The 19,961-nt window shown below is 45.4% G+C and overlaps 1 protein-coding gene across 1 annotated transcript in view; it reads right to left on the bottom strand.

The window, feature by feature from the left end:
- LOC146860908 (uncharacterized) overlaps window positions 1–19,961 on the bottom strand; it is an 850,962-nt gene that overhangs the window by 723,310 nt on the left and 107,691 nt on the right. The window contains exon 4 of the mRNA XM_085644903.1: window positions 16,059–16,176. Within this exon, the coding sequence (XP_085501029.1) occupies window positions 16,059–16,176 (118 nt within the window). The remainder of the gene's footprint in view (window positions 1–16,058; window positions 16,177–19,961) is intronic.

Here is a 19,961-nt window from a genome sequence, read left to right as displayed (position 1 = left end):
CGATCCCCAGTGTATGGCGATTTTGCGTTTGGACACCACAACTCATACTTTGAGCCATTGTGTCACGTATTTGGGCCAGGACTGCTCATTCGGGATTGCAAGAGAAGCCACTTTGGATTTATTGAAACTTCCATCCCCACCACCTCTGCCATTCTTTTCCCAATGTCCTTCCAATAGGCCTGTATCTTTGGGCATTCCCAAACCAGTACCCTACCTTCTGTATTGTCTGTGGCACTGCCCTGTTTAACTGTGCCCCATTCTGAGCATTGTGGTTCTGGGTTAATAAACCCTGTGCAGGATCTTTAACTGAAACAAACGAAATCTAGCATGGATTGCTACCTCCCTCGGACCTTGCATTGCTTCCATCCATTCATTTTCCTCTGGTGAGCCCAGGTCTTGTGCCCATTGAGCTCTCAGGCCCTTTAAAGGATCTGGCAAATTGTTAATGATCTTTTTGTATCCCATTAAGTTGGCTTTGGAGTGTAATGGTTCTGTCAATAACCTGTCCTCCAGGGGAGACGCATCTGGAAGGGAGGTCCCCTCCTGAATGTAGCCTTTGAGGGTGTGGTCTAGTTGGAGGCATATGAGCCATTCTCCTGGTCCCAGTTCGTACTCCTGCTGCAGGGGTACAAACGTAATTTAGGCCTGGCCTTGGCATATATCCCCCAGTTTCTTTATCCCCAGCAACTCCCACTTGTTTAGGCTGTGTAGCGAGCTCACCCTTTGCAATTGTTTACTTAACCACAGCGGTGCCATTCTTGTTAGCTCCCCCCCCAGCCCAGGTTCTTGGTGGCAGCATGCCATGCATTCACTACTACATGCATGTGCGTAGGGAGATTTTTGAGCCTGCCTTTATCCCGTTCAAATTAACCCACCCCAAAAGTGCACGGGCTAATGTCTGGTTCGATGAGTCTTTAACTCTAGCTAGGAAGAACTGTAAGGTCCTAGAAGGAGCATCGAGATGGTCCTACGACCTTCTGGCTAAAGTACGGTATAGAAGTACAATCAAAGCACACCATAAACTAGTCCGCAGGGCTAGGGCCAGACACTATGCCAACATGATCACTACTATTAGCAAACCTACCAAAACTATATTTACACTTCTGAAGTATATGGTAAAATCCCCTTCTGCCTCTGACAGCACCATATCCTCCAGTCTGCAATGCGAAGTACTGGCTAAATTTTTCATTATTGAGGTTGAGTGTATTAACATCACTTTCTGCCTGGGGGATACCTCTCGCTGCATGGGGAGGAATGTGCCCTTGGGCTCTGAGACCTACTCCCTTTCCTCGTTCCCTCCCATTTACCCTATAGCTCTGGAAGCTCTGTTTGTTAAGGTAAAATCAGGGTTTCCAGATGGCCCCCTAAAACCTGACATCTTGATAAAATTCCAACAGTGTCTCCTACCTGAGTGCTTGGAGTTGATTTATCTGTCCCTATACTCAGCGTCGATCCCTAAACCATGGAAACACGCCAAAGTTGTTTCTCTGTTGAAAAAGCCAACGCTAGACGTGTCCAAGCCTGAAAACGTTCAACCAATTTCTCTGCTACCGTTACTATGCAAAATCATGGAATCATATGTTAACAATATTTTAACTCAATATTTGGAAGTCAAATTGATACTGGATACATCTAAAAATGGTGTTCGGCCACGACACAGTACCGAGTCCACTCCGCTGGCAGTTATAGAACAGCTACAGACCACTTTGGAAGAGGGCAGAACCACAGCACTGATTTTGCTTGACCTGAGTGCGGCCTTCAACACGGTCTCCCATAAAATCCTGCCCCACCGGTTTTCTGGAGATCGGTGTCGATGACAAGGCCCTCCCATGGTTCTCGTGCTTTTTGGCCAACTGGACCTTTCAAGTTATCGCCCCTTCTTTTTCCTCCCGCACCCACTCGTTATATTGCGGTGCCCCCCAGGGGTCAGCATTTAATGTCTTCATCAGACCATTGGATTTGATGGCTAAATCCCGAGGTATTTCTCTTGTGTCATATGCAGATGACACTCAGCTGCTGATCACCTTTTCTAATAACCCCAGCCAGGATTCAGCTAAATTGAAGGAAGATCTAACTGCCATCTCTGACTGGATGGCTAACAACTATCTGCAGCTGAACTCTACCAAATCTGAAATCCTCCTGGTGGGCAGGGACTTTCATCTCTGGGGTAACCAGTGGTGGCCTCCTGCTCTTGGTGTACCCTCCCTGCCCAAACCTGTGTTTAAGAACCTGGGAGTATGAGTGGACAACGATCTTTCCTTTGCGGTCCATGCCAAATTAGTGGCAGGCACATATTTCGGACTGCTACGTGGCCTAAAGCCGATTCTAGGTCTTTTCGATTCTCATACTTGGCAGTTGATCATCCAGTCTACCATCATGGCCAGATTGGACTATTGTAATATGCTACTTTTGGAATCCAAAAAATCTGTGTTCAAAAGGCTCCAACGTGTCCAGAACGCTGCAGCCTGTGCCTTGTTTGCTCTTCCTAAACATTGTAATGGTTCTAATCTCCTCTGCTGGTTACACTGGTTACCCATTGAACAGAGAATACATTTCAAAGCTCTGTGCACCATCCATATGATCTTTTTGGGCCTTTGCCCAGGGAACTTGAGCATTATGTGCTCCCCCTATGTACTCACCCGCGCCTTGCGATCAGTAGATCTGCATCTTGCCTGAGTGCCAAGGATAGGGAGGGCCAGAGTCGGTGGCCGCTCGTTCAAGGCATTGGCACCTGCTCTCTGGGACTCCCTGCCTCTTTCTATCCGCAGCACCCCTGATCACTGGATCTTTAGAAAGATGGTGAGTACTTGGCTCGTCTCCAATCATTAAAATTCTTTCTGACTCCCCACTATGCTTGACAGTTAGCGCTGGGACGCTCTGTTGCTGGGGCAGCCATGCACTCTATAAATATTATAACATAACATAGTATCATATAGGACAGATGGGTATCCTCTTGGCCCCATGGCCTCTCTGCCTACCCTATAGGCTAGTTCCTCCCTGTCACTGAAGGTCCTGTCATTCACGCACACCAGCTGTGAGGCCCAATAGAATGTTTTGATATCGGGAACAGCCAAGCCCCCTTCTTAAACTCCCCTCTGAAACTTTTTGAGGGCTATCTGCGGGTTTCCCCACAGCAGATCAAGTCTCTCAATTCAGTTTATTTTCTGCAAAAATATGTTTTTCTGTAATTCGTGGGGGGCATTTTGCATGGCGTAGATTATTCTGGGGAGGCACATCAATTTGAATAGGGCTGCACGGCCCATCAGTGTCAAGGGGAGTATGTTCCATCGTTCGGTGTCTGATACAAACCGGGCTAGCTGTTTCCTAGGGTTTCTGATATAGAATGCCTGGGAGTCCCTGGTGATGTTGATCCCCAGGTATTTAAAACTGTTGAGCTCCAGCGGTATCACACATTCCCTTGTAAGTGCCAGGGCGCCTCCAAACACAGATTTGTTCCAGTTGATACGGTACCCTGAGAATTCCCCATATATGAGATACATTTTAATTATCCTGTCAGCTGACTGCTTTGGTCTTTCAAAGTAGAGCAGGATATCGTCAGCATATAAGGAAATGCGCACTTCCCACTTGACCCCCATTCGTATCCCCCAAATTAGGGGGTTCCACCTCCCCCATGCTTCCAGAGGTTCCATCGCCAAGGCGAAGAGTAATGGAGATAGCGGGCAGCCCTGCCTGGTTCCCTTTTGTAGCTCAAAATTGTGGAGTTAACTTTCACCCTTGCCAGGGATTGGTGATACAGGAGTTTTACCCACCCAACAAAGTTAGGCCCAAAGCCCAGATGAGCCAGTACTGCGAATAAGTACTCCTACTCTACACTATCCAACGCCATTCTGGTGTCTAGGAATAGAAGGGCGGCTGGACTTAATCCTCTGGCTACTGTTATGTGCAGGACAACAAACAACCTGCGTAAGTTGAGTATTTTGCTTCTTTGTGGCATAAATCCAAATTGATCTGGATGCACTAGTGAAGTGATGACTGCCACCAACCGTATGGCCAGTGCTTTTGCTAAGACTTTGGCCTCATAGTTTATCAAAGATATGGGCCTATAGGACCCACATCTCTCAGGGGGTTTGCCCTCCTTGGGGATCACTACCACCACATCTACCCTCAGGTCTTGCGGGAGGGCCCCATCTGCCTTGGCCTCTGTTAGCATTTGGATTAGGTGGTCAGATGACTTATCCAGCATTAGTTTGAAGAGTTCCACCAGTAGGCAATTCAGGCCCACCGCCTACCCTGATTGCAAAGTGTATGTTGCATTTTTTAGTTCCTCCATTGTTAGGCCACCTTCCAACATTTCACATACTGTCTCGGACAGTGTCAGCATCCAAATGTCTTTGAGGAATTCTGAATTCTGTTCATTCCTCCTCCGTGTGTGCCGTGGGGAAGAGTATATTGACTCATAGTACTTGGCGAAGGCTTCAGCAATATATTTACCCATCCCATGCTTCTGGCTTACCTTGTCAATGATCCCAGGGACCCAGTTACACCTCCCCTTTCATTTTTTATCTAGCCATGCCAGTAGTTTGTCTGCCTTCTCTCATGCGTCATAAAATCCATGTTGTGTGGCTTGTGCCAACGTTTCGGCACTGTCCTACAGTAAGTCCCTCAGCTTCTTGTGCTTTACCTGCAGTTTGAGTCTCGCTCCCGAGTCCTCTACATCACCCTTCCCTAGTTTAGATTCCAGGGCTATAATTTCTTCCTCCAGTGAAAGGAGTTTTATATTTTGGTCCATTTTTGCTGCGCCTATTTGAGCCTGGGCCTGGCCCCTCATCACTGTGTTGAACACTTCCCAGAGTGTTACCTTTGAGTCTACAGATCCTAAATTTTCAGTAAAAAACTGTTCTGCCCCTTTCCTAAGGGCTGACTTAATATTGCTATCCTTAAGATACCATGGGTGAATTCTGGTGGGAAGAGAGTGATCTCTTCGGGACCCTTCCAACACCACCTCCACGAGGAGTGATCCTTGTGCTACATGGGTCGCCCTCCGGATGCCTCTTAGGTTACTGGCCTGAGTAAGGATATAGTCTATTGGGAGGCCAATACATGTGTATATTGCCTAATTCTGAGGAGTTCATGCCTCCAGATATCACTAAGTCCCAAGGCTCGCATAAACTCCCTAAATGGGCCCGTCTTCCTCTCGATGTCACTTTCCTCATCGTATCTAACTCTGCCAAGACGACATCGTTTCTGTCGCCTCCCAAGAGGATTTTACCCTCCGGAAGCGTTAACAGCAGCGGGCCCAATATGGCAAAGGTCGCAGCTTGTAGGCCCAGAGGGGCATACACTGAGCATAGGTTTATAGGGCCTCCCTTCCCATTGGCCACTTACCGGTACATATCTGCCTAACTGGTTGGGCCATTGCTATGTTTGTGTGTACGGGAAGGATGTTCAACACAGTATCCCAACCCCCCTGGAACCTGAGGTGTATCCCGCATTGGCCAACAGCTTGTCACTGTATGGCTTCAGTGCCCTACACTGGTTGCCCTGGCGGTGGGTTCCCTGCACCAGAATTGCATCCGGAGTGTGTTTCTTAATAATAAACTGCAGCACCATTGTACGTTTTATCCCACTATTGAGGCCATATAAGTTCCAGGACCATATTTTAACTGATCCTGGCAGGGTGTCAAGGGGTGCCATTAGGACAGTCTGTGATTTCCTCTCTCCTCCTTCTCCACCTGGAGTGGGGACCTACCTGGTCTGGGTTTTTTTGCATTGCTAGTCACATAGCCTGCCTTCACCTGTCTCTGAGCGCCAAACTGAACTAAGTCAACACTATAAAACTGAATTTCTCTAACTTTCCCCTATCACCCACCGCTCCTCACCCTGCTATCCTGCTAAATAGGTTGCCAATTGACAACTCATCATCCCACAGAGCGCCTGTAGCCCACAACTCTGAACTTTGTCAACACACTGGGTGGGGGTGTTTTCGGCTGCACAAGCGCAGAGTGTAGTGTATAGGAAAAGGTACACCCCTTTACAAATTTCCCTATTTTAGTTACTAACTCACTCTTTAAATTTCTTTATGCATTTCCAGTATTGCTAGAGGCACTTGACCCAGTACTGCCCTGATCTCATCCACCCCCCTCCTACTTGTCAAGGACGCGGGCCCCACATTTTCAGCTTGCTGCACCCCTTCCAGCCTCCAGGGCTCCTTCTGCTCCCTCCCCCCTGAGTAACTGAGTTTCCTACGCACTTCTGCAGTCAGGCTACATCATTTCAATTCTGCTTTGTCCCTCATCCTCTGTTGTTGGCTCCAGGATTATTGCGTTCCTCAAGCCACTTCCATACTTCATTCGGATCTATGAAATGCCAAGTCTTGCCATCCTCTATGATTCTTAACTTGGCTGGAACTCTCACGGAGTTCCCTCTTTGCAGCTTCAATGCTCCTTCGTTGCCGCTGTAGCAACAGCGTGAAATCCGGGAAGGACCTGATGTGCGTGTTTTCAAATTGGATATTGCCTTTGCGGCCCTAGCTGCTTGCAGGATGATATCGCAATCACAAAAGTTAAATATTCGTGCAATTATCGTCCTGGGGGAGGGGATCCCGGCCTGGGTGGCGGAATCAGGGCTCGATGGGCCCTCTCCACCGTGAAAAAATTAGACAACCTTTGGGGTTTCAGCCTGTTGAGCATGAAGTCCTCCAGGAAGAGCTCCATGCTGGGGCCCTCCGTCCCCTCCGGGACACCCACTACGCGGATATTATTCCTCCTGGCCCTGCCCTCCTGATCTTCCAGCTTGATTACTATTGTTGTGGCTTGATGAGTAAGCTTTTGCACCTGGGACGCCAGGTGCATTGTCGTTAACTGAAGCTGAGTGATTTGCGTTTCCACAGTTGTCACTTTTTCACAGAGATTCGACAGGACAGTTCGTATCAAATTCACTTCCATTGTCACTGCTTCTATTTTTAGTTCAAGACTCTCCTTCAGGTCGCTAATGGCTGCCGGTATGGCACTCATGGAGGGCTCGCTGCTCCCTCCAGCCCTTCTGCTTGATGGCTAAAGAAATGTGTAGTTTTCCAATTTGTTTGATTCCATGCTCGCCTGTCCCTTGGGCTTCACCATTTCTCCTTCTCTTGTGTGTGTATGGGCCCTTGGATTCTCTGTCTGGTGTGCCCTCCAGGGGGCGATTGGGGAAAAATAGCCTGCGTGCCAGAGGAGGTCCCTCCCCCTCTGTTCTTCCAAGTCTGACTGGCCCCGGGTCACCTCCTGCCTTTTTGGATCGGAGCAGAGCCCCTGTTGTCTGATGTGATCATTTCCTTAGGCATGTGCCCCCTTTTTAGGTCTCGCCTGACCCAGCGCATACGCTGGTCTGCCGAGACTTATTGAGAGGGCCCCAAAAAGTGCTACCAGGCCAGCCAAGAGCTACAGTGCATGTGAACGGGCGCGCGCGCCGCGCTTTACCTTGATTACTTTCACTTTCGCGGCCGCTTTGATGTTTGATCGCAATGGCGATCACTTTCGCGGCTGCACGGCTGATAACAGTAGGCGTCCTAACTTCTCACTTGTAGCAGTGTTGCAGTGCACTGCACTGCACATGAATCACCCAAGGTGTAGCACGTAGGTAGCAGATAAATGCTGAGTTTGAGTCCCTGTTGACGAAAATGTGCACTTCCTGAGCGCTCTATTGGTATGCGTAGCACTTTTTTTTAGATGCTCATTGGCATCTGCCTATTAGTGCACATTCCCTGAGATTATTTTATTTCTGCATTCAGTGTTCAATTCGTATTATCAGATAGCTTGTGCTACTCTAGTGCATTTCACGAACCAAAGAAAGCTGTGCAAATAGTCCGAGCTAGCCAGTGGAACGTTGGTATACAGTGATGGAGTCGACTCTGTCTAGTTCTGTATGGAATTTGGGGAGTGTGTCTCTGACTTTCGACCTTTCCTACCATCTTTTAATTGATGAGCTGTTTCTGGTGGTCATTTTGGGTCGAGTATTTGTGAATCAGTATGTGGGCAAGTGGCGGCTCCTTTAAAACGTGGCACTGATGCATACCTCCAAGGTTGGCAACCAGGAAACATTCAAACGCATGTGGTTTGTTACAGCTCTGACTGGCTCATCACAATAGGAGCTACAGAGGGTAAGTGCCAAGCCGCCCTCCACTCAAAGTCAATATATCAAACAGGGCAAGGCACCAAAAAAGGGGTATAAACTTATAGCACAGGACCAAAAAACTATTTAGAGAGAAAAACAATTTTTCTTCTACTACTGGTATTCTTATCCAGAAATTATTTTGGTCCAGCCCCCCAATTTATCAAACTTCAAACACCAAATAGCCCTTCAATACCCATCACCTTCACAGAGACAAATCAAAAGTATTTAGACAAAAAAGAAGGTGAAGCATGAGTGGGCCCCTCACGTACGCACCACCAGGGAGGCTGCCAGCCGGTTCTCGCTAGTATGCCCACGTTTTCTCATCATCGGGTGCCCACTCATGGGAGAAAGAAATTAGAGTCCAGTGAAGAGAAAGAAAGGAGCAGGTCGCAAAAGAAAGCTGTGTTCCTGTTCCCCAACAGAAAAAGAGAAGACAAAACCCGTGAATTGCAAGGAACGACTGTTCAAAGCAATCTTTAAAATTGAGTTGTAGACTCACGTCACAGTCACCCTCTTTATTCAAGACAGTGAGCCCACTCAAAAGTAAAAACACAAAATGTTGTTACCCATTTCAAAGAAGGCCAAAAATGGTGTTTGAAGTTTGATAAATTGGGGGGCTGGACCAAAATAATTTCTGGATAAGAATACCAGTAGTAGAAGAAAAATTGTTTTTCTCTCTAAATAGTTTTTTGGTCCTGTGCTATAAGTTTATACAGCTCTGACTGGGACATAGTTCATGTTTTTCTCCTGAATGTAATTGTGACACTGTATTTTTTTATGACGGGTATGTGGGCAACACAGTGAATTGTTATTTTTGGGCGAAAATAGACAGGTGCGACTCTGTACTTGCACTTACACGACTGTGTAGTTTCACAGGGTATATATTACGCATACCGGGTCTGTCTGTATCACTGTATTTAAATGGACAACGCCTTACTAAACTTTGCTCGCGATACCTACCTGAGTATTGAATGCATCATTCTGTAGTTGGGTTATTTGTGGGTTACTTACAAACAAAACGGTATAGTTCTGAATATTTTACGGGAGAGAGTGAGGCACATGTGGGAGAATGGCTTGCTGTGTGTTCAACTCAATCACCGTCCGATCCCTGACCTTTCCACTGTAAACACGACTGCACTGTGTATTGTTTTATTTTCCAGCATTGATAGCTTCCCTGCTGCCTCTTACTACAAGGTTTCAAAGCATTTCCCCTGCCTTGCAGCAATCTAATTTGGTGCTTTTAGTGACAATGCATGGTTTCAACACTCTCTCTGTATGGGAGAAAAATAAAAAAGAACACGTTTCTTTTGCTGTGTTCGAGTCACCTCCGAACGGTGACGTGTAGAGCTTTCTTTGTAAAAAAAATAAATAGAATATATCTTCGATAGAAATAATGCATCCTTGAGCGTTCTGATCTCTTATTATATGATGGCCACGTGTTCCTGCAAATAAAAGGTGGCCGCATTCTCTCTGTTAAGTAGTACCCAAAAAAACCTGTTTTTCAGGAAGTGGGGGGACACACCTTTAATTTTTACTTTAGGAATTCTTTTCCCGTTCAACGCAAACCCTGTTCGGTACCCTTTCCCGTCGTTGAGGCTTACCACTAGCGCAGTGAAGCTGTAGCCACGTTTGAAATGTCTGTGCGGAAGTTGTTGGCGTGCTGATTGACTATTATGTGGTTGATTGATCTACTTGATGGCTGTTATGAACTTCAAACATCTACACAACTTTACACAACACATTTGGCCCCAAAACCCTTATAGGCAGTCATTTTCTGCTCAACGGAATGTAGTTTTTAGAATGTTGTACTTGGAGCACTAATATCTGTTTTTCTGGTTTTTGGGTACATGCCTCAAAGCCACATAATACTTAAAGTATACTTGTATGTGGATACATGACATTATGCATTAAGCTCACAAAAGCCTGCATTTGTTTCCAGTAGTTTTCTTCAGAAAACCTAAATGTGCCGGCCCACAATGCCATTTCTTAAATTGACCTTGCAGTGTTTTCTGGCCTCAAAGTGTAGTTTAGCTAACAGAATGCACTTGTCTGCCACAAACGTTGATGAGAACAAGATTTTGCAAAATCGCTCAAGTCTTTTTGTGTTATAGGTCGCACCCCTTGTACAGGTTGCCAAGCTTACATACCACAGTTAGGATTTCCCCATCAAAAGATATAACTGGACACTAGTTATGAACTTTTTCTCTGTTCATGTTTACTGTGTTGTTGTTTGAGCAGCAGTTCTGGTGTAAAACTCTAGTTCGGCTGGTGAGGTACCATAGAGAACAAGCATTTGCAGTGCATTAGGTCTCGCATTTACAAGAGTTTTAGCTATTGGCAATGCAATAGCTTAAACTCTTGCAAAAGCGAGACCTATTGCATTGCTAATTACTAGTGCCCATGCGGCGCTTTCACATTCATGGATGCCGCGCCCCTTTCAATAGACAAGGTGTGTCTAAAGAAAGGGAGAAAGGGGCGTGGCGGACATTAAAGTGAAAGCACGGCATGGGGGCTTTGACAAAAAAAAAGGCATCTGTTTGTCAAGTTGCAAAAAAAGTGGGCGGCGTGGTACGACGTAGTGGGTAATATAGGGGCAAATCATTAAACCAAATAGTGCTCACAGCCCAGATAAAGCAGACCATGTAACAAGAGAGGTAAAAGGTCCAGTCGTTATGGGAGTTAACAAATGCAGACAAGGCGGTACCAAGGAGGTACTAACAATCCTAATAACAACTTGGAAGCCAGCTTTTATGAAGGACAATGACACAAGTCAATTAAAATTATGGGTGGAGAGTGGGCGGGGCTTCAAAGCCATACTCCAATACTGCATGCTCGCAGCAGCGCATGCGCTGCCCAGAGTCAACCTAAAAATGGGCAGAAATAGTGTAGGCGGAAGAACTTAATTTGTTGCGTTTATAGAGATGAGGTAGGAAGGCAAGTGGATGGAGGTAGTCTGTCAAGCTGAATGCAGTTTGCCACAAGTTGTCCTCACTGTGAGAGGAGCAAAAAGGAGTCTGCTTCTTTCGTTTTTGACTGAAACTGCCTTGGATTATCACAAATATGCACCTTTTTATAACATCTAGGAATATATTTCGTACTTCTATCCCTGAGTCAATGAAAGTCTTATTTAACACTGAGAAATGTAACTAATATTTATTAATCATTTTACAGTGCCCATATTGATTATGTGCAAACCCTATGATAGCTAGTAGCTCCTAGTCATTGGCGGCTAACATAAAGAAGCATTGGCATAGCCAATAGGTCTCGCTTTTGGGACTTTATATGTGTTTAGCCATGCAACAGTTGATGTTGTTGCACCAAGGATATTGTGCTGCATAACTAAATACTTATAAGGTCCCAAAAGCGAGACCTATTGGCTATGCAAATGCTTGTTTGTTGATTGCGGCATAGAGGGCATTTCTGTAGTCCAGTCTGCTGGTGATGATGCGTGGGTGACAGTCTTCCTAGTGTCGGGGGGGATCTATTTGAAGGTCTTTCGCAGTATGCGGAGGGTGTTGAAGCAGGTGGAGGACACAGCGCTGATCTGACGGTTCATGGTGAGTGAAGAGTCGAGTATGATGCCGAGCTTGTAAGCATGGTCCATTGAGGTGGGTGGGTGGGTTTCCATGGGTGGGGAGTCACCAGTAGTTTTTCCAAGCAGAGGGGGAGGAGCCGAGGATGAGGACTTCTGTTTTCTCTGAGTTGTGCTTCAGGCCGCTGTTGCTCATCCAGGTTGTGACGTTTTTCATCCCTTCTTGGAAACTGTGCCTGGTGATGTTGGGTTCTTGGTGAGCATAATTTATAAAACAATTGCAAGGAATCCATCTAGCCCTGGGAATTTTCCTACCTTATGCTTGCTCCTGGTGCTTATATCCTCCTGCATAGTTATGAGCTCCTCCAAAGTAACTTTTGACCTGTGCACAATTTTACGATTAAGGATTTTTTACTGACACCTCTGTTTTTTGTAAATGATTTTTATTGAGATTTTCAAATTTAGAAATATTTGACAAACCATTGAAGTAAATATTACATAGAAGAACTGTAAAACACATGACCTCTTTTCAAGGTCTTTTCGCTTAAACTTTCTACTCATTGCATTTCTCCTCTAGGGTCAGGATACTTTCACCAATGTATCAAATGTCTTTTGTTCTTTCATGATTAAGATGATTCCTTGTTCAATATTGACTCAATCAGAAATATCTCTCTCATTTCATCTTGCTATGGCTTTTGCATTCAGCAAGTTGGTGAGCCAATATAGTTCTGCTCCCACTGTTTGGTGGAGCCCCTTATCTCATACATGCTTGGCTTTGTGGAATGATATACACTGCTCACCAATTACCTACTTGTATTCGGTGTGCTTGCCCCCGCTTTTCTGGTAGTAGTCTGCTCCAAATTAATATGTGGTTGGTTCTATTAAGCACTATTTGTTCTTTTTTTCTGGATTTTCTAGTTTAGGCCATAATGGGTAGGCAGACACTCAAGAACTCTGTGACTATATGTTCCACTCTTGAAGACAGCTCTAACTCTGCACTAAATGGCCTGAAAGAGCACCTTTACTGGGCACTGTGATTAGCTACCCACTTTGCTAGTATTCACCTCTGCTCCAAGAGTACCTCCAACAACTGCTGCAAAGTGTGTTCCTGCTTGTTGTCACTTTCCACAAGCCCTTAGAGTGACTTAGTATCTGGGCCCACTTGCCAGCTTGTATGATGGGTTGTCCCTCTTCACACCTCAGGGAACCTGCTGTAACTTTGTTTTGCGGTCCCCCCTTTTAGGAAATCTCAAATGCTTAGGGGAGTGGGTCAGTTTCTCTATTTATAAGGTAGATGGGCCCCTCTTTGCCTCTGCAAAGTCATCCACCATCACCCTCTGCTTTTACTGTACCCCTGTTGTCTTCCCCTAAGGGTTGCCTCAAGTTGGTCCTGAGCCTGCCGCAGCAGCTGAGCTTTGAAAATGGCCTAAATGTGTTGCCACCATTGACTATTGTGGTCCCTCTACTGTGGTCTTAGGGTGCCGTAGTTGTCACTGTCCACTATTTTAGCACCTCTGGACTTCACCCTTCAGGGCCTCCCTTAGTAAGCCTCTGTCTTGCCATGGACATTTGACTGAGTCATTAATTTTTGTTGTTGAAAGACCCTTGTTTCCTTTAGTTGGTCCTTTCATGCCATTGTTGTTCCTCTGCTGCTGTCTTGCAGAAAGTATCCATGCAAGCTTGTCTCGATCAGTGCCAGGTCAGCACACATGGACCTCACCTATGCAGCTTAGTGGTCGCGCGTAGCTAATATTTAGTGATGGCCACATTCTTGTCAGTCCACACCGCCGCTCCTCCCTCCTTGCCCAAAGGAAACAATATCAATGGCTTTGATCCTCATGCTCCCCAGTCACAGCTTCATTCCTTTGTGTTCAGGTCTGGCAGCTGTTCCACTCCTCTCTCAATATGGTGCTGCTCTTGTCCTGGCCACTCTCCGATCCAACAATGGAGAAGTCATCAAATTGACGCCAGGGCAACTCTTGCTTTATGGTTGAGTGTCTACTGTAGCTAAACCTATCCTGGGGGCTGATGGAGGATGCTAATATAAGCATTTAAAACTGGGGAAGGACAGCAGTTCTTGTCTTCAGGTCCTCTCCATTCTTCTGCTGATCACATCCCTTTAAAACCATGTTTAGGCAAGTGGACTTAAATTGCCAACTTCTGTCTCCACTAGAATTGACATCACTATATTTCCCAGAATGCATGTCTACAGTGGCTGACATCACTTCTCAATGCTCCAGTCCACTTGGGTTAAAAGGGCTTTGGTACAGCTCTAACCTACAAGGTAGAGTCTCATCATGTGTCTCACCCAAGACACTAATCTGCAAATCCCAAGAATAAAACCCAGGCCTAGAGCACACAGACATTAATGTAGTATCCCTACATTACTAATACCCAAACCCATACACATCCCTGCTAACATCACAAACCCCCAAACTACCAAACATACTGCATGTCATAAAAATAACTGATGTCCTGCAGTAATCCATGCTCCAGACATCTCACACCTCATAACCTATCACTGCCTTGATGCACCTCTTTATCGCAGAAATATGGCTTAACCCCAAATTCTCTAATATTTCATGCATCCTTCCCACAGACTATAGCACCCACTGTTCAGACCATGCTCATAAGAAGGTAACAGGTCTTGCTGTCATCCAAAAGTCCTCCTTGACCAGCACCTTCGGCAAGCAAGCAACAATCAACTCCAGGAATCTGCTCATGTTCCACTTCCCACTCTCCCAACCTCAGTCTGTCACATTCCACCTCATCTACAGGCGTCCTGGGCAGAATAAGGCTTCATTGACACATTTCTGAAACTCCTCACCAACTCATACCTACAACACCATTGTTGGTTATTGACGTATCTGTCAATCCTTGCGACATGGATCGCCGTACAGTAAATAAGGCGCGTCTGCGGTGTCGCCAGGAGGGTGCACTCAAAAGTGTTGCATCGCTGTTTTACCGCAGCAATGCAGCACTTTTCACAAATGAGGCCCTATGTGTCAAGAACTACTGCCTATCTGAAGGAAGCCCCAACAGGGGGAAATGTTTTTATTTGTCGAAAAAATGGTGCAATGCATGTGTGCTTCAGTGGACAGTACACATACACAGGGTAAGATCCTTCTGAGTTTTTCTACACATAGAAATTTGTACCTGAATGGCATTCTCCCATTGCTAATTTATTCTTACCGGAACTCCCTGCTATCTGAAATAGTATATTTTATAAAACAAGTCATGAACAGTTTATTTAGTTGTTTGGGAGATGCCGCTCATTTTGAATTACAAATAACCTGATTTCATCATGATCAAGTATTTTATTGGTTTTTGGTGAATACGTGTTAGGTGTGTTTTGGAATGTAGCCACGTTGTGAAAAATTTACGTATTATACCTGATTTACAAATAGTGATATATCTAGTCTCAGGTTGAAACCTCCAATTTAACAGAAGAAAGATCGAATAAGGGAAACTAGAGCCAACGATGCATGACTAAGTGTTCTAGGGCAGACAACCTGTGCCAGCTTACGTACATTGCTAAGCAAAGTGACTGGATGTCTTGCCCATTTAAAGTGTGTACATATGGGCAACCAAAGTTCTGTGATGGGTCGGGTTTCCTATTACATCTTTGAAGATATTAAAGCACTTAGGGCCAGATGTAGGTAAAATTAAATTTGCGACTCCTTAATAGCGAATTTTACCGATTCCCTATTAAGGACTCGCAAAATTGAATGTAGGTAGGAATCGCTCAATTATTAGCGATTCCTTAATATTCCTTAATAACGATTCGCAAATTGAGATTAGCTAATAAGGAATACCTACCCATTCATTCCTATGGGCTAGGAGGCCCATAGGAATGAATGGGAAGATATTCACTATTTGCTATTCATTATTAAAGATTGGCAAATAGCGGGCGCTATTTCAAGGGTGCCAGGCTGTCCAAAGGACACCCTGTTGCACCCCTGAAATGTGCATGTGTGCACATGTGGTGCACATAAATGACCTAAGGGCATAAATGTGTGCCACATGGCACTTTAAAAAAAAAGCAGAAAAGTGCTTTTTTAAAGGAAATCGATAGTTACCACCAACTTGAAGTTGGTGTTAATTAGCGATTCCTTAAGGCTAAAGTGCACTTTCTTTTGTGCTACTTACATAGCATTTAAGGAATCGCAATTTCCGATTCCTTAAATGCAAGAGCAAAATAAGGAATCGCAATTTTGCGATTCCTTATTTTGCTAGTAGGTTTAAACTCACCTACATTGCTCGCAGCCAAATAGCGATCGCAAAAGCTGAAATCCTGCTAATTTCAGCATTACCGATCGCTATTTGGCCACCTACATCTGGCCAAAAGTAGGATAGAATGTGCACGATCTCAAAACTACAAAGGAAATATCTTAACATGAAGGGTTTGTCTTACCAGGAGGCTTCCATCGTTGTGCCATCTGAAGTCTATTCCTATCTTTGAAGACACTTTCGTATGAAGATCGTTTCTTTCAATCTGGACTCTGGAGTGGGTCGAAGGAAGTTTTTCAATCCTGCAGCCAAAGAGAGAAATTTAAAGGTGGGTTTGAGGTGAGCTTGGCTGACGTGCGGGTGGGAGAACAGAACTAGAGAGATCACACAACTGAAACACAGTGTTTATTTAAATGTCCATGTGTAATTGCCAATTATGTTGGGATTTACCCTTCTCCTTTGCTCCCACGGGTCATCAATGCTGCTAGAAACAGTCTAGCCACTTTTTGCATAAATTTTAAATCGCATCTCTTTTGCATGTAAGATGTGCGGAAATGCCATTTTTGCAGAAAAACCCTGTTGGACCTGGCCCTCTTCGTAGGATCACCCCCAAACATTTTGCCTTTACTTGCCACTTTTTGCAGAATTTTTTTTCTGGACTTAGGACTCTGTGCACTTTACCACTGCTAATGAGTAGTGCTTGTTCTCTCTCCTCGAACATGGCCATCTGTGAGTTTCTCCTGCCAATTGCTGCTACCTCATTCCCGGACCCCTGGAAGTGAGCTTAAGGTGATCGGTCAGCCTACAGCAGAATCTGTGCATTGCCGCTGCTGTGTGGATCGGAACTGCTGCAAAGACTTGCAACGCATCGCAGTCCTTCACTGCATCCGAACCACTGCTACTCGGTACATCCTCAACACAGGCGCTTGCATCCGTTGTCGATGGCAGCCTCAACGACAACGCCAGACTCCACATCACAGCCTCCAAGTTCCTCGGAACCGACGCATCACCCCGACTGTGTGGCGTATCCCCAGCTCCAAACTTCACATCGCAAGCCCTCATCTACGGGATCTTCAACATCGATGCAAAATGACCTGCACTGCAGCCCACTGTATCTCAGCACAGATCAATTGCTTAAGCTGCGTGACGCTTTGGTGCGGAACCTTCCAAAGCTGTGAAACCCAGATTTAAGGTACTTTGTTCAAACAACTTTAAAATGTAATATCTCTGTTTCTACTGATTGGATTTTCTTCATTTTGGTCTTGTTTTATTTATTAAAAGGTACTCTATTCTTCTAATTCTGCTGTGGACTCCTTTAGTGGTGTGTTTTCACTGTGTTAATGATTGAAGTATTCCAGAAATACATTACACATTGCCTCAGAGTTTAGCCTGACTGCCCTGTGCCATGCTACCAAAGGGTTGAGCACAGGTTAATTTAGGGTTTGATTGTGACATCACCCTGAGAAGAATTGTGTTTGCTGCTTGAGAAGGGTTTTACCCTCCTCAACCAGTAACCCAATATCTTTCTGTTAGAAATGGGGTCTCTAGTTGGCAGTGGTCTGCACCCTTTCGAAGTGGGGACCCTCTCTCTAGTCAGGGTAAGGGAGTCTCACAGCTAAGATAACTCCTGCTCACCAACTTGGTAGCTTGACATGAACATCTCAGAAAAAGATTGTAGAGCATTTGTGCATACAAACAGAGTAACACAGTGAAAATACTATAAAATTAGTCCACACCAGTTTAGAAAAATAGCGAATGTTTATCTGAATAAAACAAGATCAAAATGACCAAAATCCAACATACACAAGCAAATATATCCCTTTTAAAAGGTTACGTTAGTTCAGTCCATAGAAAACTATGGGTGCGGTTGTTTTCGCACAATGTATCTTAGATGTCTCAAAATCAAAGCTGTAAACAGGCACAGGGGAGGTGAGCATTGCAGAACAAGAGCAATGAACTGAATCCCTAATCCTAGGTGAAGTGAGGCATCAGTTCCTTAATGCTAGGCAAGGGAAGTGTTGCATCGATTCCTTACTGTGAGGGGAGCTGATGTGTTGGTTTCCGAACACACAACATGGTTCCTAACTGTGACCCAGCATCGATAAGGAGGCGGCATAGAAAATCCAGATGTACTGCATTGATGTGGCAATGCAGGTGCTGTGGCAATTTCCAAAGCCGCGAAACAGGCAATGCATCTATTTTACAGCCGCCGTGCAGGGACTGCGTCAGAGTCAGAGTGGGGTGCCTTGGATGTCTGTGACACAGTGCTTGAGACTCACGATGCGGCAATCCTTCATCTGCAAGGCAGGCAATGCTTTGATTCTTTGGCTGCACTACAGGTGCTGCATTGATTCTTCAGCCGCTCAGCGGTGAGGCATCGAGAAAACAGGCGCAGCGAGTCGATGCGTGGATATTCTCACCATATTAACTTCCAATGGCCCAGGAACTGGATTTGGCACCACTCAGGGCTCTCAGGAGAGGAGCCCAGGTACTCATAGGTGAGGTCTTTGTTGGCCCTGAAACGTCTTAACAGGAGGCAAGCATGCACAAGCTTTCGGCGAACCTTGGAAGCCGTATGTAGAAAGCAAAGTCCAGTCCTTTCACTTCCTGGACAGAAGCAGCAAGCAGAAGGCCAGCACAGCAAAGCAACAGCAGTGTGTCAGTCCCTCTTACAGCATCTAGCTCATTTTCCTGGCAGAATGTCCTTTAGTCCAGAAGTGTTCTGATTTGAGAATGTCAGCGTAGTGCACAAGACCCTGTCTTTCCCTGACCTGTCTCCAGACACATTACAGGGGGATGGAGACAGCTTTATGTGAGGACATTCAGGTGCCAGTGACAACTCCTCCCATCACTCTGGCTCAGAAAGGTTCATCAGCCTGGTGTTAGCCCATCAGGATATGCAAGACACACCTCAGCTTCCTTTATATAACTGTCTAGAATGAATGCACAAGAGCCCAACTGTCATCCTCACCCATTCGTGGATTCTACATTCAGGCAGAGGCACTCAATGGTTAAGAAAGAAAATGCACACTCTCTAATAATGGTATTTTCAAACACTCAATTAAAAAATCATCTTCACTGAAAGATGTTTTTTCAAAATTGTGAGTTAAGAGACTCCAAACTCTAAATCCCTATCAGCTCCCAATGGAAAATAACATGTAAAAGATAGTTCAAGGCAATCCCCATGTTATCCTAAGGGAGAGATAGTCCCTGCAATAGTGAAAACCCAAATTAGCAGTATTTCACTATTAGGACATGTAAAACACACCAGTACATATTCTACCTTTTGAATGCACTGCACCTTGCCCATGGGGCTGCCTTGGGCCTAACTTAGGGGTGACTTACATGTAGTCAAAGGGAAGGTTTGGGCCTGGCAGGTGGATGCACTGACCAGGTCGATATGGCAGTTTAAAACTGCTGCCCACACAGACACTGCAGGTCTGTGATAGGTTTGCAGGGCTACTCATGTGGGTGGCACAATCAGTGCTGCAGGCCCACTAGTAGTATTTAATTTACAGGCCCTGGGCACACCTGATGCACTTACTAGGGACATATATTAAGTCAAATATGCCAATCATGGATAAACCAATCACCAATACAATTTAGACAGAGAGCATATGCACTTTACTAGTAGTTAGCAGTGGTAGAGCCCCCAAAGTCCAATAGCCAACAAAAACAGGTAAGAAGAAATAGGAGCAACAAGGCAAAATAACCCTGCAAAAGGGCCAGGTCCAACACTTATACACAGCCACTTTTTATCCCCACTTTCTGCTAGATTGATTGCTGGTTTACTGACTCTGAACACTGGGTAGCTGTCTTCCAGTGCCCAGTGTATATGCTCTAACCCCTAAAGTATATGTGCAATTGACTGACACCTGATTGGCATATTTAACTTACCCATGGGTCCCTAGTATATGGTACTATGTGCACCTAGGGCCTGTAATTTAAATGTCACTAGGGGACTGCAGCACAGATTGTATCACAACTACAGTGAGAAAGTGAAAACATGACTCTAGGTCTACACTGCAGCTTAGCATGGCAGTTTTAAAGCTGCCAATTCAACCAAGGAAAATACACCTTTTGTCAG

This window comes from Triturus cristatus, chromosome 3_1, assembly GCF_964204655.1.
Source record: "Triturus cristatus chromosome 3_1, aTriCri1.1, whole genome shotgun sequence".
NCBI classification, from domain to species: domain Eukaryota; kingdom Metazoa; phylum Chordata; class Amphibia; order Caudata; family Salamandridae; genus Triturus; species Triturus cristatus.
The sequence above is the reverse complement of the archived record's forward strand: the minus strand, read 5'-3'. Positions and strand labels throughout refer to the sequence as shown.